The sequence below is a fragment of the Trichoplax adhaerens genome, genomic scaffold (assembly GCF_000150275.1).
Source record: "Trichoplax adhaerens TRIADscaffold_1 genomic scaffold, whole genome shotgun sequence".
Classification (NCBI taxonomy): domain Eukaryota; kingdom Metazoa; phylum Placozoa; class Uniplacotomia; order Trichoplacea; family Trichoplacidae; genus Trichoplax; species Trichoplax adhaerens.
The window spans coordinates 997,998-1,013,818 of record NW_002060943.1 but is presented as its reverse complement, the minus strand read 5'-3'; the positions used below and the strand labels follow the sequence as shown (position 1 = coordinate 1,013,818).

Genomic DNA, 15,821 nt, shown 5'->3' with positions numbered 1-15,821 from the left:
AGTTATTGTACTGCACATTTGCATTCAACAATACTGTCCAGACTTGTCTAGTACAGTATAGTATCACGCCATAGAAGGGAAGTTTCTGTTCAGATTTTGTTACTCCATGGTACAAGTACTGTACAGTGGAGTACAAGAACTTGTCCATTTTTGCGCAAAATGAACAAGTCCATCATCTAGTCGGTACAAGTACTGTACAGTACAGTAAAAGAACTTGTCCATTTTGCGCAAAAATGGACAAGTTGATCATCTAGTCGGTACAAGAACGGAGGGACTACTGTCTCAGAAGTCGGACAGAAATTGGACAGTACAGTACAGTACTGTACAGTACCGTACAGTACGGCACTGTACACTGTAAAGGGGAACTTTACTGTACTGTGCTGGAATCCACAGTGCACAGTGCAGTCCAGGTAAGAGAAAACACTACTGTACAGTACACAGTCCGGTACTACACTGTAGCAGAGATTATTTGCTCGCAGCAATTCTTTTACGCATGTGTAAATCTGCTACGTTTAGCGTAACACGAGGAAGCAAACCTCATCTCGGCCTTTTTTCTAGTTCGGTGGTTCTGCGAGGAGATCTGTAGTTATGGTAAGCCATTTTTTTTCAATCTTTTATGCCATCCAACGCCTTCAACTTGATACTATTCTTAATTAAAGCTCGTTATACAACATGAATTCAATATTGAGTATCAGGGGTATAGTTCCATGTCTTATTCTGTTCATTTTGTGGATAAATGTACAGTATATTCATCCTTGAATATGGTGTGCCCTAGTCCTTTTCGTGGATGGCTTTATACTGATTGTAATTCTTGCACCTACTGGGATGCTTTCTCTGGCAATAATGAATTCTAAAATGCAAGAAAGCCAACCTAAACTTACTCTTGACAAATACTAGTATGATTAGTAGTGAAATAACACAGTCAGTTTTAGAAAACTCATTTTAAGGACATTTTTCATCCTTTCCATGCGAAAAAACGGATGAGCTGACTGTCCAGTTCTCAGTATACTCGTACTTTAGTTCACGTATCCCCCCCCCCCCAATCAAAGATAGTCTTAGAAAGTACAATGTTGCCTTCTTATTACGTTATGTTGAAATGATGAACAGTTTATTCCTGAATGCATATTTCCTATCATAGATGTAGTCCACGCTTTATTTTTATGTGCTTGTACCTGTACTATATTTTGTCATGGGAATGGTAATATGCAAAAAGTCAAAGTGATTCTTTTTCTGTTATACCATCGTTTAGCCTCCAAAAAAGCCGATAAAGAGTAAGGATCAAAAGGCCAAAGCTGCGTCTGGTGGTGGAAAAGCCAAAAAGAAGGTATATTCATAATTGTACTGATCCATTCTCAATATGACTGTATCGATGTATTTCCTGATGCACACAGAGTAAACGATTGGGACACCAGTCCTTCTATAAAAGTTGTACTATACAGTACTGTATTTTCTAGTTGCTAGTATCGGTAATAATTATTCGCGGATAACTACTGCGATATTCAAGTTGAAACAAGAAAGTGATGTACAGTAGTCAGATGTCATGTAAGGTAATGCAGTAACTCATTTATATCTCCTGGACATAAAGTTTCTACTGCAGTAAATGGAATTCTTACATTGATTAGTTAACGATTTAGTCGTTACAGTATCACAACGTGGAATATTTGAGCTAGTAATGAACTTGAACAAATCGTGAGATTAATTTACTTCTGTTATGTTTCCTTCTATTTGTAGAAATGGTCAAAAGTTAAAGCTCGCGATAAGCTGAACAACTTGGTATTATTCGACAAGGCTACCTACGACAAGCTTTACAAGGAAATTCCTAGTTACAAACTTATTACTCCATCTGTCGTATCAGAAAGACTGAAAATACGTATTTCATTGGCTAAGCGTGCCTTGCAGGAATTACAACAGAAAGGACTAATCAAAGTTATAGACAAACACCACGCACAAGTCATTTACACTCGTGCAACTAAGGCATCTTAGAAATTATGTTGTATGCGAAACCAATCTTGTATAATTTTTAAGGAATCGATGTTGTAGCTATCGCTAAAGGAACTGAATAAAAAATAGAAGTTCTTATAAAGTAGCGCACAATGCAGCGTTTCTTATTCTTTGATAAAGCGACAGAAATAGCAAATAAGTATCCACATATTTCAATGGTGCTGAAGGTCTGAATTACCTCTGACTACGAGAGGATCGCTCGCAACCATGTTTTTGCATTGCGTATTTAGCACATTAATGGCCAAACCGCTACAGTACTGTAGAATTTTCCATCGTTATTTTTCATCATTTGTTGCGTAGAAGCATCATCGCTCAATATTGCAGTCACGGTATAGGAAATGGAGATCAACATTAATCCAAAATGTACCGCCACAGTAACTGTGTGGTATACTGTACAGACATGAGTAATAAATAATTGAACGGGCTAACTACAGTGTTAACTGTAAATTAAGTTTCAGAAATTCTTTTTCGATCTGTCACTGACTAACGTCAAGCACTAGACGAAGGCAAAATCAAGTCACAACATCACATTTTTCATTTTGATGGCCATGACTATAACGGTAGAAGAAAAAATACATCCATCGCCATAGTCACGAAAGTCATGATAATACTCGTATCGTAACACAGAAATAAGAATAAACTTTCAAGTTTCAACGCTAAGCCTCAGGAGAGACCTATCATCATGGCGGCGCCAAAAGGAAAAGATATCGATGACAAATGTAGTGATTCTATTTTATCTAGCGAAATGAACCTAAACTTGTCCACTAATTAGTGCATGAGATAAACAGATTTTTAAATCTCAAATACCGCCACCATGTCTGGTACAGTTTAGAATTTCTCTGTCTAAATGTGCTAACACTGTACAAAACGATCGAAAACTTGCAGCTAGAGGTCTTCATGGTCTGGTCCAGGCCAGACCATGAAGATCTCTACATCTATCGTCAAGGCGGCGGTAAAAGAAAAAGATACCGATGGCAATTTAAATTTTCTATTTTGTGTAGCGAAACGATAAGTAACTTATCCACCAGTGAGGTAGACAGATTTTAAATCTCAGACACGACGTCTGGTACAGTTTAGAATTTTTTGTCGGTTACCTCCATCTATGTTGCCTATCAGGACAGTGATATCCTTTATCATTTATTCTCGTCACAGGAGTATGAATAACAATTTTGTTTTTATTTTCTCATATAAAAGATACCGACAGGCTCGTCAACAGCGACAATTCCAATAATGTAAATTAAGACAACCACTAAAGAGAGATATGACAGTAACCAATTTCAATAAAGTTATTCATATTTATTCCGTAAATTGCGAGTATTTCCGACAACAGCGATGGACCCAGCGTGAAAATCAAGTGCTATCCTGGGGCTGGGCTATTCTAGACGATCTAATTCGATTCCTAGGTCAACGCTAGTTGTTTTCCTTTCATAATAATTAATAAATCGTCACTGCCCAAAATTATTCAATCCAATAAAGAAATAACAAAACCTGTGCCCGCAACATTTTCCTAAACAACTACCATCTATTGATATTGGGTAATTTTCCTTTTGTACGCAATATGCGGGCGAAAATGCAATTTTTTTTGGGGGGGGGGGGAATTTAACTTCAGCTTAAGAGTCTCATAATTAAACTAATTTTTCCAATAATAAAGCATCAGATAAATTTCTTTGCTTATGATAAATAATATCGGCAAGATAAGATCAATATTTTGCAACGATAACTCATATCGTCATAGTTTTAATATCTTGTAGTGTCCAGTATGCATTAATACCGTAGTTATATTGCCACTGTACTTACTGTCAATCTTCGAAAAAACTGCAGATAAGTTGATAGCGTTTGCGGTGGATATTAACTCAGTCAATATTTGTAGAATTTGTGATGAAATGTATCAGGTATACACCAAGAGTGTACACTTTCACATCGAAATGTGTCTACGATTTTGAAACTAGCGATAAATTACAAGGATAGCAAGTCCATTAATTAATTAATTAACAGTTATTCCCAGAAAGGTTTAAATTGCGATATACAGTACAGCAAAAATTCCGTACTGTACTTATGAATGTTCGTATGGCCCAAGATATCAATTGCTAGATTAGATAGTTACGATCAGCCATTCTACAAGGCATTACCATGGATATTAGCCATCAACTAATGGAAGAGAAAAGTTGATTTCATCTCCATTTTGGAAGCATTGTAGTACATTTTAGAGTACTTTTTCTTACCCCTTTCATTTTATAGAGTTGTTTTCTTTTGTCAATTCTAGTCAACATTATCATAGCATGATGGACAACAGATGTAATTAAAGTTAGCGTAGTTAAAAACTTCCATTTTAATGACTCTAGAGAGATTCAATATTGAACAACGTTCAACAAGTGCATTGGAAAAATCAGAATTCGTTCCATTAGCTTAAATCTCGATCCACTGTCTGTCTTACAGTATATTAATCCTATAATTTGGATGTTTACGTATAAATAGGCCAATACATGCCAAGGGAAAATATCTTATTTATAACTTATTTTTTTCCACGAATCAATAACTAATCAACAACGAAATTACCACAGTACAGTCAGTATGCTAATACTCTACATCCATGTTATCCAATAACTGTAATTAATTAGAGCATCCTTTAAAGTTTATTATCATTGGTATTTATTTATTATTATTTATTTTTATTTATTTCGATCATTAACTTTAATGTACTACTTTCTCCTAGGACGATTTGTATGGACTGCCACCACTATAAATGCACAGCACAGGACATTCTAGTCGATGGTATTCATCAATAATGCAATTAAATTGAAAATTTGATCAGCGTTGATGCCAGTAAACTATAGTAAACAACGCCTACTTGGCAGCCTTCTCTTCGGGGCAGACTTTTCATATCAAAAACAAATGGTCTGGTACTAGAATGGAACGCGCTAATTCATTTTCTTCTATCGTAGAGGTTTCGAGTTGTGTTTAATCGTACCAAGTGATCTGTACTGTAACGGACTTGATCTCAGCAAAGTCATAAATAACAAGAAAGATCCACGCCATCAAGCCTTTCCCTTCATGTTGATAACGTTGATCAGTTAAACTACAGGTAGCTAGCTGTCAACTTAAATGATTGAAAGTTTCCGCTTTTGGTTATCCATCCTATCTCGTCTTTGGGCAAACGTCTACAGAATTGCTGGCAATTATCAGGCAGTGATTGGTACGAATACAGTAAAACCTCGTGGATATCTGGCTCTTTACCTGGATTATTAGTCGTGATAATTCATCCTTTTTGCGCTTGCTATTGAATGCTATATTTGCACTTGGCAAATTCTCCAAGGTAAAGATTTCTATTAGGATATAAACAGATGTCCTATTTTACTGTTACAATATTTTAACAACTCATGTCCAAAGTGACCAACAAGAATTGACTATGACAGATATGAATACTTATAGAGGCAAATGTATATACGTTGATGCGATTTATAGCATAGCTGCATAGGCGATGCATGGTAAAATAGATGAGGACACAGTCGCCATTGTGATCAATAACAAAATTCTTTGATGTGATAATGGAATGCAAAAGTGATACCAATTTCTGCTTAGCTCCATTACTTTGACTAGTTATCACTTTGATCACAGCATAATATCTAAAATATCAAGCTAGGAAAATCTTGTCATTTTCTCCTTTTAATATTGGTCAGATTCTGCTGCAAGGTTTCAACTTGTTCTCTACAATTTTTTGCACTTTTTTTTAACATCTAGATTATGGCCGGTAACCAATCCATGGCTAGGATGGAAAGAATAGAAAATTGCAATTGTTGCAAAAGTATGCTAGAAAATTTACTTGCGACCAATTTAAAAATGTGGCTAGCTAAAGTTAAAGCAGGCTCAAAGTGTTACTCAAGTTTTGAAGGAATTTACGATGATACCAAGTTGATGAATGCACTTTTCGATTGTTACGGCCAGTTAAAATTTTGCCGAGAATGTGTGATATTATACCTCAATATTTCGCCAACCACATTGAAAAAGATGCAAGATTACGTCAAAAATAATCCATGCCCTTATCGTTTTCGTATTAAAAATAAAATTCGATCAGCGCATTATAAATTACCAGCAAAAAGGGACTTTTTCGACTATATTATTAAGAATCGACGACCCAATACCCAATATGATAAAGCTGGGGCTCCTATGTTTTATTTAGATAATCGCTTTGAATGTATCCGTTTACCTTCAGCATCCGATCGTCAATTTATTAAAAAAGCTGAAAAATCACTGGTCTGGCATTTCAATATTGAACAATTGCGACATAATCGCCAAACTATTTCCAGTCGTACAGCTCATAATTGGATCAAGAGTGAATTTCCTCATACTACCTTGTCACCAACGCAATCATGGTTGTGCTCCGATTGCAAGAAACTGCGCAAGAAAGAAATTGCTCGCATTAAAAGTAATAATAATAATAAAAAGAACGATGATAGCCCTGATCCTGTTGTCCAGCTAGAACAGGTTCAAGAACAGCAAAATTCTAACCTTCAACAAACTCCAGTATCCAATGGCTATCCGTTGATGATCAAAGAAGAAGTGAACGATGGTAACATTCTCTCACCCTACCGTCATCAAGAACTGCAACAACTGCAACAGCCTACTCAAGTCAATAATAATAATAATAATTGTTCTCTTATTATTCAACATCGCATCGCTTCTAATCAAGCTATGGATGCTTACAACAGTCTGTGTGTTCAATGCCAACTAAGTTGGGCTGGTATCCAACAAAGTCTTGTGTTATTTCAACAACAATTTGAACAAATCGCTACCGATGAAAACGTTCAAGATGTTGCTCATATCATGAAATTAGGCCAAATGAAAGATGAATATAAAGCCACTATTGATTGCGATTTTCAAACTAGTAAAAGTTTACCCCACTATGGATTTAGCCGTCAATTGGACGAGAACGATCATCATCAACATACTCTTCAAGAAGCAACTCACCGCTATGCACTTTTTAATATTAAAGAACATGGCCTTGATCAACGGCATATCTATATTTGTGGTGATGATAGCGAATCGATTACACACCGATGCGATTATATTCTCTCTTTTCTGGACGACTATATCAAGTATCATTTACCAACATGGATAAAAAATTTAGTCATTATTACCAATCGTGACAATCGAAGTCCAACTTTCATCAATTGGTTTATTAATTTAACTAAATTTGGCCATTTTCGTTTTATTCAATTAGTGTTTACTCATCCAGGACATGGTGGTATAGCTACAGAATTAATGTCAATGCAATTTGCTCATAAATTCTACGGTCGTGATGTTCAAGATGTAGGCGATTTAGCTCATTTAGCTAAAGAATTTGGTATCGCCCATGTATTAGATGGTAATGGCATCTACGTATGGAAACAATTACTCTCCAGCTATGGAGAGGGAGCTTGTAATGGTTTTAATTATAACGATGATGTGTATTATATCTACTGGAAAGGTGAACAAACGCAAGTTAGTCATTTCTCCTTTGCTAACGTTAATGCTACTCAAATAGATCATTATCAACATGTACCTCCAGTACAGCATGCAGCTAGTCATTCTTATGCTTACCTTAAGCGAAATATGTTGCTACCAACCAACACCGTTAGCAACAACAAGAAAAGAAAAATTGCCCTTGCTACTGACAGCGAAATGAGCAAGCGTCGGACTAAAGTGGGCCATAGGTAATCATGATCGCCTCCATTTCCTCATTTAGCCCGACGTTGTAAATTGTACAATTTTAAGGAAAACTTATTTAATTTAACTACTGCATGCGTTCACAGTATAATTATTTTATTTGAAAAGGTTTCAGTGTATATTAATTCTGTAAAAAGTTGGATTTTGTTCCTTGATCGGACTCCTGTTTGATTAATTTAAAATTAATCGAGCAGTATTAAGTAAATCAAAAAGAATGAATATTCGTTCCAATTAGGGTATAAATGCCTACGCTAACTTGTCTAGATATAACTTTGATACTGCCGTTAATAAAATGTTTTAACTAAAAGTGCGCTATACTCTTTCAATGATTCTTTTATAAGTCAAATTAATAAATGGGTATCCAATAGTATTACTATTTAAGATATGAAAATTACAGTACTGTATTTCTGTTCATTGCACTTTTATTTTTCACATGCTGGTACAACAACTACTTATATAGTCCGATTAAACTGTTAGAACTCAGGCGAGTACTGATCTATTTAGAATTTTAGATAGATTGGCTAGAATTGCGCTGAAAAAATAAAACCAAAATTTACCTTACGGTATATGTCGACTAGTAAGCTGTTACAAGTCGAAGTGCTCACAAGTTAGCAGGTTACAGACCGACTATTTTCATCAAAGCAATAGCATTTGCTAATAGCTCACCCCATAAACTGCTGTATATGAGTACAAACGTATTGCTAAAACTGCTGAAAAATGATTATCCTAGCATCTTGCCTCGATTCAGAGTATCATGATTGTCGTTTATTGCAAAAGTGCAGCAGCTTAGCGAGTAAATTAGCGGTACATAATTCCGTTAGATTTTTGCGTAAGGTTAGCAGACTTTCTGCGCCTCTGCGTATACTACTTCTTTGCTGTCTATTATTAATGCCATCGACAGGGAATAGCGCTGAAAATAATCTGCACTAAAACGTCCAATTAAATATACAATTTCAACTGAAAACGACCATGAACATCGTATTTAACGAATAGCAACATGGTAAAAATAAATATACGTATGCGTATAATCAAAGAGGCGATAGTCATACCTACGTTATACGTATATCAGATTATTCAATATTAGCTCTACCCTTGCAGTACTTTCCATTTACAACGAATAGAATTTTTTGCCATTCTATCAGGTTGATACCGAAGAAAAAGAATCCGTTTCGGCAATATTTTCAACAAAAATGACTCCGCAGTTTGATGATTGCTTTTCATACATGACAAAACCCAGAGTCGAAATTCTACGTGTGTTGACTTGCTTATCCGCTTTATGTAAAGAAATTCGTAGCACAGCGGCTTGATTTACTAGCTAATTAAGGATAAGGATTAAAATTAGTCATTCTTCATTATACCACAACCCTCATCGATAGGGTTACATGCAGTATTTACTACTTACGCGTGTGTTTCATTAGTAAGAAAGAGTTAAAGATACTATAAAATAGCATATTTTATGACTATTCTAATATTAACAATCCGATAACTGGTCGTTTAACTCACCTGTGATACGCTGGTATTTAATCGATCAATTTCATTCCTTACTTCGTTTTGAGACAGTCTACGCTTTATTTTAGCCTCATCGTGATATTTCATTGTAGCCGATTCTCGATCGTCATTGATACTTTCATGCGCCTTTTGCTTATTTGCCTTGACCACCTTCCACACATAGTAGATCTAGTAAAAGTTATCGTCGTTAAAATTATAAAATCCATGTCTGACATACAAGTACTCGTATTTTAGAAGCTGGTCTTTACGTATACAGTAGGCAAAATTAAGCTAATATCGAATTGATATTGGTCCATTTCTTGTGATCGTCTACAAACAACTTATCCATTAAAATATACTTTATTTTTTCTCGATTTGCATCTAATCTCTGATTGGTAATCAACATTTGAGACTACGAAAAGGTAGATCAGATTGGTAAATCACGTTTGATGTTACTCTAATCTTCTGAATTGCAAAAATTAAGACGTGATTATTCCCAAGTGTGCATTTTAATTGATATGCTTACCCTAGGCAGGAAGGATAGGAACATTGTGACGAAGACGATTACCAAGATAAAGAGCGAAGTTAATCCGAAATTAGAAACAGGCCTATCTTGAGTAGTGACAGAAAGAACAGATCCAATAATACTGAATAGTGCTACATTATAGATAGAAAATCCAACGTATTTGGCTTCATTGCTGATAGGAAGAACGACAGCTCGAGCTTTCCATGATAGAACTATACCAATGATTAGTAAAATTCCGTTCGAGATAGACACTACTGCCAGACGGATATTAGAGTATTGGTAAACACAATAACGTGCAATATACGTTACTAAACTTTCTTCAGGTAGACCACCTGTTAATTTTGCTGATATCTGTAATAGAATAGCCAATCCATTTGATTGATTTCTACTTGATAGATACACTAATACGATCAAAACCTTTAAGAAACAAGTATTACAAGATGAACTTACATCAGCATTAATTTCAGTATAATTTCTTTCGGCAATCACGATTGGATCAGTAACAGAAAATAATATGACTACCAATAAGTTACCAACGCAAACCAAAAAGACCATAAGGTATAATTGCCAGTTCTTGGTACCCTAGAAATACAGTAGGTCAATTTTCGTGTTAGATCTGTTTTATAATAAATCCCAGTACCATTTCTCTAGTGTGATTTATGCATATACGTGCAAAAGGTAAGATTCAATTTTTAAGCGCAAAATTTAATGTTATTGATTGACTTGAATATGGATCAAACTACAACTATGTGACGAATAGATACTTCCAAAGTAAGTATAATATGATCTGATCATAATTCCGATGATTCTCAGATAATAGTCTTTAGCGTGCGCATTACTTATATTACTTACAACAAATCTTACAAATCTCTCGAACCAAGCAAAACCCACGACACTTACCCTTACTAGCTTGCCTTCAGCAGTAGTTTGAATTTTATAGATATCCCATATTTTAGCTAACAAAGCTCCATAACCGATAGAAAATCCCAAACATAGGATGATCGATTGAGACTATGAAAGATTCTCAAATTAGTAATCAGTAAATCACAATGTTAGGAAGAAATAAAGAAAAAGAAGATAATATATAGAATCATTGGAATGAACTAAAACTAATGAATGAATTATACGCTTATAATGATTGATACTATACGGATAATTAATCATTAAACGCTACCCAACATGATATCTTAGTTAATTCTGCATTATATCCAATGATGCCTTTATCGCTTGCTAGAAGAAATATACAGCTACAACAAATAATAGCAGCAATGGCGAGGATGGAATTTAACTTAGAATTGACGATACATCTGGTTCTACAATGATAAAAGTAATATTATAGCTTCGATTTTTGAGATGATTAAATGATTTAAAAGGACTTTACGGTTAAATTTACTGTAAAAATTAAATTGCATAATAATTAAGTGGCAGTAGACGGAAAATTCATAATTCGATTCTGTATGCAAGTTAGTTTGGCAACTTACAAAATTTTATTGAAGCGAATATTGAATATTAAAGTGCAACTGGCAATAGAAACGCTAACCAATACGCTAACAGCAATGGCGACGTAAAGTTCTAGCGGAATGGATACTGTCATGATTTTGCTTGTTGGTCGATCTTTGGGTACACTGTTACCTAGAATTGAAATAAATTGGCAAAGATGATACGGTCTGTTAGTAGCCAGAAATGGTAGTAATTCTCATAAACTATGAAGTGCTAAATCAACGCTATCATTTAATTTTATCCATAGATTGCTATAATGATACATTCCATTGCATATCGCTGCACTAACTTTTACCTGGAGTTCCCCATTGAATTGCTGTTGTTTTCCAGACGGGAGATTCTTCGAATGTTGCATAAATAGCAATTTCAACATTTTGCAAATCTAAAATTTGACATCATTGAATAAAATTTCAACTTTGATCAAAATGATGAAATATAGTCCATAATGATATTTAATTTACATTTAGTGTTATAGACAAAGAATAACTTTGCAATTTTAAAATAGAATATAAACTGATAGAAGAATATCTTCTGTTTTATAAGGACTACGCGTATTTCAATCTCGTTACCTGAGCCTTGAATGCGGCCTACTCTTACGGCGCCTATGCGATTGCCTCTAAAAGTAAACGATACTGACCCCTAATGATTCATAATTTTGCGTTAGTACTAGCATATAACATACAAGTATACCTATAGTAGTAGTGCTTTCCTAATCTTAACGATTATTTGAAATAGTACAATGCGAAATTATATCATATATTCGCCGAAAAGAAACGGCAACTAAAATATATTTTAACATACCGAAATACCCATAAATTTAAGTTCTTCCATTTGGCTTACAAACGTATCGATGAAATCACTGCTGTGATATACAAATTTTTCTAATTTAGTGCCATGATTTTTATGTAATGGCCGGATCGAATTATTGAGAGATAGCGCAATACACCAAACAGCATCATAGGCATATCCAGCATACTGTTCATTAGCTGTATAGTTAGGATAATGCTTTTGCTGATATTCTTTATAGACTTTTAGCCATTTTGACGGTGTCTATAGTTTTTATTGTTAAAAATCAGGAAAGAGTTAACTGATTAATTACGTATATATCTAACGAAAAGGTTGCACTTACAAATCCTGAAACAGTATTTTCATAAAGTTTTGTGGCAATTGGGTAATCTGAGACCGAAAAGTAACCTTTTACTGCATGGTCCATTTCTTTGCGGCCACAAAACTTATTAGAATGTCTCAGAGTTACATTTCCATGAATTCTCCACCAATACTTTGGTAACGAATCTGGGATGATCCAGATATAATTTGGGCCGGTCATATCCATATGATAGGCCTAAGAAAACCAGGATATACGTATTTTAATTAATGCAATCAGGCGGACGTATTTAGAGCAATACTATAAGCTTTAACTGTGATGTCTATTTGTATGAAATGTGAGACTAACCTGGCAAAATATTTTACGACCCATTTCAGGTAAGAATCCCGCTAAAATAACTCTATTTCCGGTTTTCTGTATATTTTAATAGCATAGAAAAGGTATCAACGAAAGAATCAATTTACACCCAACTTACAATTTTCCATCCAAGAGAAATAAATTTAATCTTAAGGCCAAGAGAAATATTATTGTCTAATGATTTTCATTGAACTTACGCGGATAGTGAGTAACGCAAGATATGGATCTTGATCGCTGTCAACTTCCTGTGAGCTAGCAACTGAAATTTGGTATCTCGTTTCCGCAGTTTTAATCAATGCTAAGCTCCCCTACAATCCATAGGAAGAAACAATATACGGTAAATCATGAAAACCGATTGAAGTTTAATTCATATTTTACTAATTGCTGTTAAGAATTAATCTATGCGATACGGTAGTGAGAATCTAGGGATTGCCCACATATTAATCTTTATTTGCATTTTAAGATATTTGCGATCGTCAAGAAGGATGTCAATATGAATGCAATCCTGTTAGAAGGCAAACATGAATTCATTATAATTATTTCAAATAAACACTGAATTATTTTAATGAAATAGAATAGCTTTAGTAAGCAAAAATCTGTTATTAGTTATGGCTGAATTTGAAGACGTAAAATGCTGGGCAGAATATAAAAATCTTTATTGCCATTGCTGATAATCTTCTAAGTATGACGTGCTAGAGCTAATTTCTAAAAGAGATTGCCATGAAATCTTTATGTTCGCGTCATGAATGAGCGTATTTGTAATTATTATATTGTACTGCCATATTATTGTATGTTTCTTTTTCAACTTTTATTTAGGAAAAACATATTCAAATTCTAATCACCGCTGTGAAAAACTCTTGCTTTTCATTAAGGATAGAGACTCTTTTCCATCCAAATTTTCGACAAATATCCAACATTATAACAGGAAAAGCATCTCCAGAAACGATTGTGCGAAAGAAATAAGGATAGACTGATTTGCTACTTAAGACTGGCGACGACGACGACGGTGAAACCTGAGCCAAGAATATATGTATAAATAGCACCCAAAATTATATAAAGAAGCGTTTAGAAATGCAAATTATATCTATTATATTTCAAAAAAAAGCTATGATATACGCTAGCTAAAATAGTGATTTATTACCTGCAATAGCTTAAACTCTTTAGTAAATCTAGTAACTTGTTCTGTAACATGCGAACAGGATGCCCCAAGGGCCATGATCTTAATCGGTGGGGTACTTAACTCATCGAATAAGTTCTTTAATCCGATACTTGGATCACACTATTAATTAAAATATCGATTTATCACCTTACCTAAAAATAATTTTAACATTTGCACGGCAGAAGGCCGGCGGAGCTAACGGCATTCATATAGAATAAAATAATGAAAAAATTGCATTGATTGACTAAAATGTTAAACCGTATACGAATATCAAATTTCATATCGCATAATTTTTATTCTTTACATTTTCATGGCTATAAGAAACGTACAAAAGATTGTCTACCTATCACCTTAATCTACATATTAATTATAGCTATGCATTTATGATGGAATCGTAATGTATTATTTTATTTTTGAATAACACGATTGGTTAGAAGTAAAAATTTACTTGAGTGTCTTTCCAACTCATATTAAGATAATAACCAGGAAGGATATCTGGATTTAGATTGATATGCTCCAATGCCAGCTTAGTAGCTACAAATGTTGCCGAGTATTCGTTCATAGCAAACATAGCTGTTATGGTTAACACTTTGGATGCGTTGAAGGGATGGCTGATAAAATTTCCCACGGAGTAAGACAAATTGGTTAAGACTAGAATTACTAACATTTGAATCATGACTTTTCTAACGTTAGTCATGATAAATTAATTGTATTGCTATAATAAGTAAGTAAAATAAAACACTGCTATTTGACTACTCTATGCGTAAATGCCTAGATGCGAGTGAAACTTTAAATTCGCCATTTTGCCTTAGAAGATTTTACGAAAACAGCAATATGCAATCGTTATGTTATCTCAGGCTTGCGTAAGCTAGATACAAAAGTTAAGTCACGATATTAATTAATCATATTAGGATTTAATTATATTATGTTAAGGTCAAGCGTAAAGAATTGGACATTACTTTTGTTATTATTCAAGTCATGTGCATAAATACGTAATAGCGCAATTACAGAATGACATCATGTAATATCGTTAATGATACTCCTCCTTTTTACCTGAATAAATTGCTGAAAATTTTTTGTTCCTAAACATAATATCGCCAACATGATTGTGATTCCATATATTTACTAAACGTTGGTATAGTTGTTTGCCAATTGACTTAGTTTGAACGAAATAAATTGTTATCATGGCTAATTCATACGCTTAAAGAACTTGTCGAGCATAACATAACTAATATTATTTTGCTTTAAATCGCCATGAATTGCTTTCGATAAATGTTTAAATTATTTTTAATTAACGAGATTGTAGCCTTTAAGAACTATATTATCAACTAATTTGACGAATGTACTTGAAATTAGCAGGATCATTGCTAACTGAAGAATAAGAGTCGTAAACTTATACTGATATGAGTTAACGCTCCAACACCGTTAATATCAGAATGACAGGTAGCAGCTTTGAAAAAGCCAAAGTCTTTTGTTATTACTTGGAGTATAACTAATAAGATTCTGGCTATGCGCAGTTTGCGATAACACTTTCAATTTTAAGTTTCGTAAACACATATCGCGGTGGGTAGTAAATTCGGATCAATTGATCCGCAAATTCTAAAATGGAATAGCCTGCGATGTACATTGCGTTGTATCTCTGAAGCTTGTCCGGATGATTTCTATCTGTAAATATATGCTCACTGCTGTTGAAAACTGTTTTTAAATGACAGTTTATCAAGTAAGGGTATAATTGAATACAGCTTAGGAACAAATTAATCGACTCATCAATACACGCGTACAAAACATGTTTATTATCATAAAAACTGATAAAGTTACAGGAAGATAACTAACTAGAGTCTACATCTGACTCATTTCGAATTTTACAGACATATGTGTACAGTATGTACAAAAATGATATAAAGATATCAAGCAAATGAAATTGTAACTGATACTCAGTATAATTTGTCGCTTTACGATGGTTGCACAAAAGTCTACTGTAT

The 15,821-nt window shown here is 34.2% G+C and overlaps 3 protein-coding genes across 3 annotated transcripts; 2 read left to right on the top strand and 1 right to left on the bottom strand.

Annotated features, from left to right (window-relative positions):
- Positions 1 to 546: 546 nt before the first annotated feature.
- TRIADDRAFT_35174 (expressed hypothetical protein) lies at positions 547 to 2,078 on the top strand. Its single transcript, XM_002108405.1, has 3 exons — positions 547 to 591; positions 1,250 to 1,324; positions 1,732 to 2,078. Exons 1-3 carry the CDS (start codon positions 589 to 591, stop codon positions 1,981 to 1,983), a joined length of 330 nt encoding a protein of 109 aa, XP_002108441.1. The 5' UTR covers positions 547 to 588; the 3' UTR covers positions 1,984 to 2,078.
- Positions 2,079 to 4,818: 2,740 nt separating this feature from the next.
- Positions 4,819 to 7,695, top strand: TRIADDRAFT_51334 (uncharacterized protein; the record flags this gene model as incomplete). The annotated part of the gene is made up of 3 exons (XM_002108404.1): positions 4,819 to 4,901; positions 5,248 to 5,314; positions 5,740 to 7,695. 3 exons carry the CDS (start codon positions 4,819 to 4,821, stop codon positions 7,693 to 7,695), a joined length of 2,106 nt encoding a protein of 701 aa, XP_002108440.1.
- Positions 7,696 to 8,842: 1,147 nt separating this feature from the next.
- Positions 8,843 to 14,536, bottom strand: TRIADDRAFT_51333 (uncharacterized protein; the record flags this gene model as incomplete). Its single annotated transcript, XM_002107596.1, has 15 exons — positions 8,843 to 9,019; positions 9,208 to 9,381; positions 9,719 to 10,069; positions 10,169 to 10,300; positions 10,619 to 10,729; positions 11,259 to 11,350; positions 11,514 to 11,600; positions 11,788 to 11,857; positions 12,020 to 12,268; positions 12,348 to 12,560; positions 12,672 to 12,737; positions 12,878 to 12,988; positions 13,523 to 13,693; positions 13,822 to 13,959; positions 14,288 to 14,536. 15 exons carry the CDS (start codon positions 14,534 to 14,536, stop codon positions 8,843 to 8,845), a joined length of 2,391 nt encoding a protein of 796 aa, XP_002107632.1.
- Between the last annotated feature and the right edge of the window lie 1,285 nt (positions 14,537 to 15,821).

Coding starts and splice junctions, on each gene's coding strand:
- TRIADDRAFT_35174 (XM_002108405.1), top strand. Junction 1,325..1,731: donor GTGGAAAAGCCAAAAAGAAG/GTATATTCATAA, acceptor TTCTATTTGTAG/AAATGGTCAAAAGTTAAAGC.